The sequence below is a fragment of the Schistocerca gregaria genome, chromosome 3 (genome assembly GCF_023897955.1).
Source record: "Schistocerca gregaria isolate iqSchGreg1 chromosome 3, iqSchGreg1.2, whole genome shotgun sequence".
In the NCBI taxonomy this organism is placed as follows: Eukaryota; Metazoa; Arthropoda; class Insecta; order Orthoptera; family Acrididae; genus Schistocerca; species Schistocerca gregaria.
The window spans coordinates 849,732,693-849,744,741 of NC_064922.1; the positions used below are offsets into that span (position 1 = coordinate 849,732,693).

General features: G+C 39.6%; 1 protein-coding gene across 1 annotated transcript in view; it reads left to right on the forward strand.

Moving 5' to 3' along the window:
• The window catches only part of LOC126354779 (kelch-like protein 12), a 78,704-nt gene that overhangs the window by 57,001 nt on the left and 9,654 nt on the right, over positions 1 to 12,049 (forward strand). Inside the window, exons 10-11 of the mRNA XM_050004676.1 lie at positions 3,210 to 3,317; positions 9,035 to 9,195. Of these exons, the coding sequence (XP_049860633.1) occupies positions 3,210 to 3,317; positions 9,035 to 9,195 (269 nt within the window). The remainder of the gene's footprint in view (positions 1 to 3,209; positions 3,318 to 9,034; positions 9,196 to 12,049) is intronic.

Consider the following 12,049-nt stretch of genomic DNA (forward strand, 5'->3'; position numbering starts at 1 on the left):
CTGCTCCGGTTTTACAGAGCCTTCGTGCGGTCCCAGCTTGATTTTGGATGCACGGTGTATGACCCACTTATTTGAAGCTGTTGGATGTGGTGCATCATGAGGGGATTCGGTTGGCCACTGGGGCGTTCAGAACGAGCCCCATACCGAGCCTGTGTGCAGAGGCAAGTGAACCGCCACTTCACCTCCGGTGGCGTCTACTAATGGTGTGCCAGGCCTATCAAACATTATCCACACCATACACGCCTGCATACCACACTGTTGCTCGGCCTCCACTGGCTTTTTCGCAACCGACAACGAGCAACAAGGCCCTATGGGATTTGTGCAAAGGATTGCATTTTAGAAATGGGTGTGGCCGGTTTTAATGTTTCACGTCAAGGTTGGAGCAGATACCCACCTTGGCTCCTCCAGAGGCCCAGACTAATTTTAGATTTGGTAAATTTTAAGAAAGACGGTTCATCAGATTTTGCTTTCAAATCTTTATTTTTTAACATTTTAGATAGGCATCATGATTTTACAGTAATACACACTGATGGATCCCAACAGGGAGATTTTCTTGGCTGCTCAGTAGTGTTCCCCGAACGTGTCATCAGGATTTGCCTTCCCCAGGAATACACTGTTTTTTCTGCAGAACTTCACGTGATCCTGAAGGCATTGGAGCAGATACGGTGTACTCAGGGCAAAAACTTCCTAATTTGCTCTGACTCAATGAGCGCATTAGTCACTGCAGAACCTGTACCCAGCGGAGAAGTTGAAAGAGCTGATTTACGACAAACTGTACATCCTCCAACGACAGGGCAAGCAAGTGTCCTTTTGCTGGGTGCCAGGGCATGTGGGCATACGGGGAAATGAACAAGCTGATAGAGCTGCTAAGGACGCCTGCAGATTACCGGAGGTGACACAATGTTCTATTCCTTTGCAAGGTGTTGTTTCTGTGCTGCGGTGGAAGTATATGCAATTGTGGGAGGAGGAATGGCTGGCGGTGAGGGAAAATAAGCTGCGGTTGGTGAAACCCACCATCCAGCAGTGGTGTTCCTCCTGCCGGTCACCTAGGCGTGACGAAGTGACCCTTACATGTCTTCACATAGGGCACTGTCCTCTTACGCATGCCTTCTTACTACGGCGAGAGGAACCCCCGCTGTGTGATGCCTGTGGCGTACGAATCACTGTACGCCACATTTTAGTTGAGTGTGATTTATATCGTTCTGTCAGGGCGGAAGTTAATATTAGTGGGGATCTGCCCTCGATTTTAGCCGATGACGAGGCGAGTGTCAAGAAAGTTTTAAGCTACTGTGATGTTTCTGGGCTTCAGCCTAAAATTTTAGGTTGGAATTTTTAGTGTGTTGCCGAGTGGATTACCACTCCTTTTTATACTTGTAATAGGCCAGTTCCAAACATGTGCTATGTGTTTAATTTTAACCCCTTCCCCTACGTTCTCTTGCAGTTATCCTCTTTATGTGCTGCATTCCACTTTGCAACTGTTGACGTGCAAATTGCCTGTGTAGCCTTTCACCTTTAATTTTAGTCCTATTTTTGCACTTGCTGCATTTTAGTGACACTCGTCCATTGTTGTTCCGTTCGGGCGCTAAAAACTACACTATTGAGCGCCCATAACACCATATCCACCACAGTACAGCATTACAGAGATGTTTGTCAAATTCCAGTGGCAGATGCTTCAAGAGGGGGAAGAAACAAACAAACAAATAAATAATAATTCCTTGAAACCTCCAGCAGATTAAAACAGTGTGGTGGACAAGACTTGAACTCGGGACCTTTTCCTTTTGTGGTCAAATGCTCTATCACCGAGCTACCCAAGCATGACTCGCAGCATGACTAGCAGCCTTACTTCTTCCAGTACCTTGTCTCCTACCTTCCAAACTCCACAGAAGTTCTCCTGTCAAGTTTGAAAGGTAGGAGACGAGGCACTGGCGGAAGTAAAGCTGTGAAGATGGGTTGTGAGTCATACACGGGTAGCTCGTTGATAGAGCACTTGCTCACGAAAGGCAAAGGTCCCAAGTTCGAGTCTCAGTCTGGCACATAGTTTTAATCTGCCAGGAAGTTTCATATCAGTGCTCACTCTGCTGCAGAGTTAAAATTTCATTCTGAAAGCATATTCCTTCTTGCCACACAGGTTTTGTGAAGTGATCACAATAGGAAAATTGGAATTACATGTTCTTCCCCACTTTCATGTTCCATTAATGGATGGTGTTGGGAATTATAGTGCTACAGAGAACACCCTTTGCCACTGAGCAGGCTTGTGGAGTATGTATGTAGTTACAGAATTCCTGTCCTCTTACTCACTGAATAAAACCTGTATGTGATATCCATTGCATTATAATTTTTGTGTGTTCCAGATTTCAAGATGATTTATTAAACTTCACATTTCAGCAATCCACAGTGTGTCAATCTGAAATCTTAATCCATTTTCAGTTGACGTTGAAACTACATGATTGGAGACTAAATCATATTAACTTCCATTGAGAGATGTACTTTGACAATAATTAAAGCATCCCTAGTTAAACACTGTGTGACATCCAAAAATAGAATGGGAAGGAGATACACTTTGCCGTACATTGTGGGTTGCTTCTGCAGTAGGAATGTAGAGAAGTGTAACTTGGATACTTTTTGAGAGGTGCTCTGGTATTTCAGTAATAAACTTAGATTTCAAAATGTGTTGGAGTACAGCTACCCAACCATGTTTCAGATTTTTTGTGTTGGTAATGAACCATAATCAAATAAAGTTGTGTAAATTTTAACTCTCTTAATATGCTCAGATTTTTATTTAATATGAGCAGATGGCATTTATTATAATAAATGGGCAAAGCTTGTACTTCATACAGTAACTGCTCCAGTAACAAATTTTCATTGATAAAATACTACACAATTTTCAAGAAGAAATTCCGATTGTAGACTGGAATAGAACTCTGAGTACACAAAATTACAAATTCTATTACTGTAGTGTAGAGTGTAAACTACACATTTGTACATTGTTAACAAAGTGAATTGGTTTCTATTTCTGGTATGTGGAGGACGTTGTGTCACCTGTAACTCAGTATACCCTGTTTCTGTGGTGATGGTAACAGGAAACGTTTGTCCACAATAATGAGTGTGTGTGTGTGTGTGTGTGTGTGTGTGTGTGTGTGTGTGTGTGTGACTTACTTTGTAGTGTTTATATTGTGATTGCCAATATATAGTCACGTTGATCTATACAGGAGGGTGGCATGCATCTACAGAGAACACCAACAAGGTCGAGCGGTATGATGTTCAAGCAAACTGCTGGGAATTTAAGGCATCGATGATTGAAAAAAGATATAGACCAGGTAAGTGCTCAGCTTGTTTTATTTTTCTTTGCTTTTTGCATGCTTTTTGTTATATTATTTTATGAAAATGTTACGAAACAACTCAACCATGCAATGAATCACTCTGCAGCAGAATATGTGCTGTCTTGAAACTGACTGATGAATCGAAACTTTGTACTGGACTAGGACTCAAACCCAGAACCTCGCTTTTTAGAGACATTGCCTTACTTACTGAGTTCATCTATATCTACATCTACATGATTACTCTGCAATTCACATTTAAGTGCTTAGAAGAGGGTTCATCGAACCACAATCATACTCTCTCTGTACCATTCTCTCCCGAACAGCGCGCGGGAAAAAAGAACACCTAAACCTTTCTGTTCGAGCTCTGATTTCTCCTATTTTATTTTGATGATCATTCCTACCTATGTAGTTTGGGCTCAACAAAATATTTTCGAATTCCGAAGGAAAAGTTGGTGACTGAAATTTCGTAAATAGATCTCGCCGCGACGAAAAAGGTCTTTGCTTTAATGACTTCCATCCCAACTCGCATATCATATCTGCCACACTCTCTCCACTATTACGTGATAATACAAAACGAGCTGCCCTTTTTTGCACCCTTTCGATGTCCTCCGTCAATCCCACCTGGTAAGGATCCCACACTGTGCAGGAATATTCTAACAGAGGACGAACGAGTGTAGTGTAAGCTGTCTCTTTAGTGGACTTGTTGCATCTTCTAAGTGTCCTGCCAATGAAACGCAACTGTTGGCTCGCCTTCCCCACAATATTATCTATGTGGTATTTCCAACTGAAGTTGTTCGTAATTTCAACACCCAGGTACTTAGTTGAATTGACAGCTTTGAGAATTGTACTATTTATCGAGTAATTGAATTCCAACGGATTTCTTTTGGAGCTCATGTGGATCACCTCACACTTTACGTTATTTAGCGTCAATTGCCACCTGCCACACCATACAGCAATCTTTTCTAAATCACTTTGCAACTGATACTGGTCTTCGGATTACCTTACTAGATGGTAAATTACAACATCTTCTGCGAACAACCTAAGAGAACTGCTCCGATTGTCACCCAGGTCATTTATATAGAACAGGAACAGCAGAGGTCCCAGGACGCTTCTCTGGGGAACACCTGATATCACTTCAGTTTTACTCGATGATTTGCCGTCTATTACTACAAACTGCGACCTTCCTGACAGGAAATCACGAATCCAGTCGCACAACTGAGACGATACCCCATAGGCCCGCAGCTTGATTAGAAGTCGCTTGTGAGGAACGGTGTCGAAAGCTTTCTGGAAATCTAGAAATACGGAATCAACTTGAGATCCCCTGTCGATAGCGGCCATTACTTCGTGCAAATAAAGAGCTAGCTGCGTTGCACAAGAACAATATTTTCTGAAACCATGCTGATTACGTATCAATAGATCGTTCCCTTCAGGTGATTCATAATGTTTGAATACAATATATGCTCCAAAACCTACTGCAAACAGACATCAATGATATAGGTCTGTAGTTCGATGGATTACTCCTACTACCCTTCTTAAACACTGGTGCAAACTGCGCAATTTTCCAATCTGTAGGTACCGATCTATCGGTGAGTGAACGGTTGTGTATGATTGCTAAGTAGGGAGATCTATACACCACACATATTCCTTTAGGATGACCACAGCAGCACTTTTTATTCATTAAGGTAGACAAAGACTATAGCAATGACCATCAACAGGAAATGAACAAGTCTGAACTTATATTTGAAAGAAACAAAATTAGAATCAGTTTCCCATTTCAAATGCCTCAGATGCACAACATCCAAAGATACCACTGTTAATCAGGAAATACTCAGCAGGACAGAGAAAGCATTCAGGCAGTGCTTACAAAGTATTTGGTTGATCATTATGGGCGACATACATTGGAATGCCAGCCAATATTTCCTTTGATAGTGCAGATGAAATGAGAGGTAAAGTGCTTTAAAAGTCTAGCTAGCGACTTACGTTGAGAATGTGAGAATGATAAAAGGTTGTTAGCCAAAATATTAATTAATAACATCTTGGAGCATTCCTGAAAAAAGACGGAATATTTGATCTCTCATGAAAACTTAAGAAACAGTAGCAGTAACCATTTTTTGCCTCCTGATACCTACCAATTACAGATGTGGCCGTTGTGGCTATTGAAACGGTGTTTCTGCCTCAAGTAATTTGTAAACCAAGCAGCATTTACTCCTCTTCCTTCTCCTCTTTATCACCATCATCATCATCATCATATCCTCCTCCAGTAACATTATCAGTGATGTGGAGAAATCAACTGTGGGACTTTAATAAAAATTGTGGTATATTTAGAAACAAAACAATACACTAGAATGTTGACCAAATTCAGAACATGGAGCAAAAAGTGCTTCTTAGAAATTAATGTTATTGTTAACATATTAGCAGATTGGGTATAACCTTTTAGTCTTTTGGTGCTTCTGGCTGCTTCTTCTTACCTGCTCACATGGAAAAAGTTGGTAACTGCTAAAATTAAGGATTCATATTATGCTATCAAATATGTATTTCTTTCTCATTAATTTATACATGCAGTAATGTACAATAACCAGTATTTCCGTACTGCTGTTAGCAAATAATGGTGTAGCAGCATAACATATCAGAACTTACATAAGGAGAGGGAGTATTGCTCCCACCAAATTTGGTAAGATTTAGTTGGCCATTGTAAGGAGAACAGTGAAATGTTTGATCAGCATGCAAGTATTAAAGTAACTATGGACTCAAATGGAAATTCCTGGAGGGAAGATGACTTTTTTGCGTAATGTTATTGCAAAGTTTAGAGAACCACTATTTGCAATTGACCTCAGTAAGATTCTACTGCCGACAGTGTTCGTCTCTTGTAAAGAACACGAAGATGAGAGAGGTTAGGGATTGTATGGAGACATGTAGACAGTTGCTCTCTTCCCTCCCCCCCCCCCCCCCCCCCCCTCCCTCCTTTTGCTAGTGGTACAGCGAAGTGAAAGGCAGGCAGTGGTAGAAGGTACCTCCCTCCATGCACTGTATGATAGCTTGCAGAGTGTGTATATAGATCTACATCTGCAGGACTACTCTGCAATTCACAATTAAGTGTTTGCATCTTCTAAATGTTCTGCCAATAAAATGCATTCTAAGGTTTGTCTTCCCCATAAAAGTGTATGTGTGATTGTTCCAGTGTAAGTTTATTGTAATTGTAATCCATACATATTTAGTTGAATTGACAGCTTTATATTGGTGTGATTTCTCATGTAATCAAAATTAAGATTCCTTTTAGTACTTGTGTGGATGTCCTCACGCATTTCGTCAGTTGCCACTTTTCACAACATACAGGTAACTTGCCTAAATTGTTTTGCAGTTGATTTAGATCATCTGATGGTTTTATTAAAAGATAAACAACATAATTTGCAAATGTTATAAGAGGGTTGCTCAGAGAGTCTCCTGAATCGTTGCTATAATTTATAGCAATGTTGTTGTTGTTGTTGTTGTGGTCTTCAGTCCTGAGACTGGTTTGATGCAGCTCTCCATGCTACTCTATCCTGTGCAAGCTGCTTCATGTCCTAGTACCCACTGCAACCCACATCCTTCTGAATCTGCTAAGTGTAGTCATCTCTTGGTCTCCCTCTGCGCTGCCCTCCAATACTAAATTGGTGATCCCTTGATGCCTCAGAACATGTCCTACCAACCGATCCCTTCTTCTGGTCAAGTTGTGCCACAAACTCCTCTTCTCCCATATCCTATTCAACACTTTCTCATTAGTTATGTGATCTACCCATCTAATCTTCAGCATTCTTCTGTAGCACCACATTTCGAAAGCTTCTGTTCTCTTCTTGTCCAAACTATTTATCGTCCATGTTTCACTTCCATACATGGCTTCACTCCATACAAATACTTTCAGAAATGACTTCCTGACACTTAAATCTATACTCGATGTTAACAAATTTCTCTTCTTCAGAAACGCTTTCCTTGCCATTGCCAGTCTACATTTTATATCCTCTCTACTTCGACCATCATCAGTTATTTTGTTCCCCAAATAGCAAAACTCCTTTACTCATTTCCTAATCTAATTCCCTCAGCATCACCCAACTTAATTCGACTACATTCCATTATCCTCGTATTGCTGTTGTTGATGTTCATCTTATACCCTCCTTTCAAGACACTGTCCATTCCGTTCAGTTGCTCTCCCAAGTCCTTTGCAGTCTTGGCAGAATTACAACGTCATCGGCAAACCTCAACATTTTTATTTCTTCTCCATGGAATTTAATATCTACTCCAAATTTTTCTTTTGTTTCCTTTACTGCTTGCTCAATATACAGATTGAATAACATTGGGGATAGGCTACAACCCTGTCTCACTCCCTTCCCAACCACTGCTTCCCTTTCATGTCCCTCGACTCTTATAACTGCTATCTGGTTTCTGTACAAATTATAAATAGCCTTTTGCTCCCTGTATTTTACCCCTGCCACCTTCAGAATTTGAAAGAGAGTATTCCAGTCAACATTGTCAAAAGCTTTCTCTAAGTCTACAAATGCTAGAAACGTAGGTTTGCCCTTCCTTAATCTAGCTTCTAAGATAAGTCGTAGGGACAGTATTGCCTCACGTGTTCCAATATTTCTACGGAATCCAAACTGATCTTCCCCGAGGTCGGCTTCTACTAGTTTTTCCATTTGTCTGTAAAGAATTCGTAATGATGATAATCAATTTTTGAAAATATAAATTGGATGGACAAAAAAAATCTACTCACCATGCGGTGGTAGGATACACACATACACTGATCAGTCAGAACATTAGGACCAACAACTTACTGTCAATATAACCCTGTCCAGGCGATTGCAGCATTACCTGATGAGGAATGGCTGCTGGTCAGATACACACACGATGCATGTAGTATCAGTGAGTATGCTGTCCATGTGTAGACAGGGGAAGACGCATGATCTATCAGAGTTAGACAGAGGGCAGATTGTGATGGCCTGGAAGCTCGGCATGAGCATATCAGAAACTGCATGACCTGTTGGGTGTTAGTGCTATGGTGAGTGTCTTCAACAGGTGATGAAACCACATCCAGACATCGTTGGGTTGGGCAGCCACCCCTCATTACAGGTGTTGGATGTTGTAGGCTGGGCATACTGGTAAAACAGGACAGGCGGTGAACTGTGGCAGAACTAACATCAGACTTCAATACTGGGCAGAATAAAAGTGTATCTGAGCACACAGTGCACCAAACACTTGAACTTGTAACAAGCGGACGACCGATACATGTTCCAACATTAACACCGCGATATTGGCATTATCCTTATTACTCATTTCTGTAAATTGTATAAGAAATTGAGGAGGCTCCAGCACATAAGTTTATCAAAAAGCTCATTTCTGTGTAGTTTGCCCTAGGTAACGTCCCTTGCTTAAGTCGGGTACAATGCTACTTAGCTTAAAAAAAAAAAAAAGAAAAAAAGGCAACTCCAAAGTCTGCTATTAATTTCAGTGCACAAGCTGCAGAGTTTAAACATGTAAGACGATCTGTAACACGTGACTTCAAGTTCAGATTTTAATAAATATAAACATCTAAGAACTTACAGCTTTGTATCATTTGTGGATTTACCTAGTGATGTGTCATTTGTTGATTTACCTAGTGCTTTATTTCTGATGGTGCGACCAGGCATTGTGCAGTGCAGAATTGCATGTGTTGTGTTTTATCTAATGTCACAATTTTGTCAAAGGTATTGCTGTAATTGATGAGCACATATACGTCCTGGGTGGCGAAGAGGGCTGGGACCGCTACCATGACACGATAGAATGCTACTCAGCTGTGACTGACACGTGGCAGCTGACTGGTGACATGCCAACCTCTCGCTCCTGGCTCAGCTGTGTGTCTCTGCAGGTTAGTGCCAGATACCGTGTGTCGTGCAAGCTGTTAGCCACATGCCTTGATGTAGCTGGGTGTTCTCATTCATATTGGAAGGAAAAATTGTCACACTACCTTATATGTAACAGTGAGACTCAAATGTTAATCAGTGACTTTTTCCCACTTTCCAAAGAGTAAAATACAGTTTGTTGATCTACCTTGTTTTATTTATTATCACTTTCAATGCATTGTTTTCTTGGTAGTTGATGGGTAGAAAAGTTCTTTTAGTGTCATGCTACTTGAAGGCCATTTATGATTTTATCTGTGGGAAGCAGTTATATGATCAAATAAGAACACCTACTTATTAACATGAACTTGGCAGTGAGAACATTGCACTTGATGCCATCTTGGCAGCCAGAGATGGTAGGTAGGGGTGTGTGTGTGTGTGTGTGTGTGTGTGTGTGTGTGTGTGTGTGTGTGTGTCCTGATGAAGGCCTCTTTGGCTGACAGCTTTGTTTGATGGTCTTTGTTGTGACTACGTTCAACTCCATATTTCTGCTATATGGTGAGTAACAATTATCCTTTTTCATAATATTGTCGGAGATGAACATGTCATTTTTTGTGCAGAACACGTGACAGGATGAAAGTACAACACCAACTGGAAGAATAAGATTGGGTATTTGATGAAAAGTGCGGATACTGGAAAATGTTGTAATGTGACAGGATGACAAACTTTCTGGGGATCATATAACATCAATAATTAATAAGAAAGTAAAATTGACATGTATATTACTTATACATTTCCACAGAATCAAAATTTTAATCTTTCCACATTGCGGAGGTCATCCTTCAGAGTTGGCAGATCTAAACCACATAGTGGCGAGGTCCTTCTGATGTCAGATAGCCAGTCAAACTCAATAAAACCATCGTCACATTGGTCTACCCAAAAGAGTCATAAACATTAGTTTGACAGCTGAAAGTCTATGTCCACAGAGCAAGATATTTTCAAGAAATTAACACTAGTCCATAACTTCCAAGAAAGGAAGACACTGAGCCACAACAGTTGCATTATGATTAATTATTTTAATGGCTCCAAAATAAGTGCTTGTCAGGCAACTAATAAAATATCTGCAGTAACTTACTCATTATATGATTATTTATGTTAGTGTTAATCTTTCATTTCAGAATAAAACTCAGTTGTCAGTTTGCAAATATATTCTTTTTTTTCTTTGGTTTATCAATTTCGATGAATTAATTTGTCATCTTCATAAGCCTAAAAAATTAGGTATATTTTACATATTTAGACCTTGGCTATACATTTATGTGAAGCATAAGTAGTATATTACAGAAACTTATGACCGAATTTTACTCTGATATATATACTGCAGTTGCTGAAAATTAAAACTATGAATAAAGTAATTAATCTTTGTCTTTCTTATTTATTTCCAATGATGAACCCAATAATACTTATGAGTCATACATGATTGTCAGTTATCAACAGTTTCAGAACATCATTCATTTTTCATCGTGCTGTTTTTAAGAACGAGAAAACATTGTATTGAAAACTTGATGTAACCAGTGAAAATAACTATCCAGTGTTAGAACGTATTAAGCTACAATTTCTGCAAATCCTGAGTGAAACAATGGTGGAGAAAATGGCTGCTAACACTTAGTATTCAGATTGAGTATTCACTGTTCACAGTAATCATATTTTGCAAAATTTGTAGTTAAAACTGAAAATAAAATCAATTTGTAGATAGAAACTGAAAGTAAACAAAGAAAATCTGTTTTTATTAAACTTGCTGAAACTAGTCTAGCCTTGTGTATTAATGGAAATATTGTTAGTGTGACAGTCTGCTGGTTCTTTACTGTGATATTGGGTGGCGGAGTAAAGTATGTTAGAGAGCCAAGACTTCATATTATTTAATTTTGCTCACTTTATTATTTGAGCACACTCTCCAACCTCTTCTGCTCGAACTTCTTTTCTTGAAGTGCTACAGTTACTGCTGGAAGTTAATAGCACAAATCCATCATGCAGCTCTTAAAATAAATCAGAGATTTCGCATTAACGGCCTCTCATATATTGTACTCTTGTTTACAATAACTGTGCTTTACAAAGTTGTTGCATTATGCTGAACATCACAAAAACATTGATACGAACAGTCCAAAAATATTTCTGTGTTATAGGTATTTTCTTGAACCTGAGAAGTCACAGGCATTGCCACGACCAATCTTCTTCTGTGGCATGCACCATATCTCCAAGGCAGGAACTCACGACATGAAATAATTGCCTGACCAGCAGATATTGTGAACATTATACAATGTTCATCGTCGCCTCAGCATACAGATAGGCTGTGTTCATCTATCTCACGATACATGTGCACAAATAAAACATACATCCAAACAATATATTATCTAATACATTATGAAAATCAACTTTTTATAGTGGCGGCATCATTCATTGGTTCGAGAAATGTGTGTGCAACACATCATGTCATCAAAGTGGTAAATTGCACTACGAAATCCCCCCCTATATGGATGATGTCATCACTACATTGACCCATTAACCAAACAATAAATAATTAGTTACAACTTCACTACAAATGTTAAAAATTATTATAGTTGTAATTATATCTCATTTACAATTAATTTATTTATTCATGTTTATTAACTATGCAACACTCCACAGTAGTGTGGAACTACTAATCGTAGGTACATGGTTCACTTTGACTAAGTTCCGTAACTTTTCTACCGGATAATCAGGTTGTTGTTGTTGTTATTGTTGTTGTTGTTGTTGTCTTCAGTCTTGAGACTGGTTTGATGCAGCTCTCCATGCTACTCCATCCTGTGCAAGCTTCATCTCCCAGTACCTACTACAACCTACATCCTT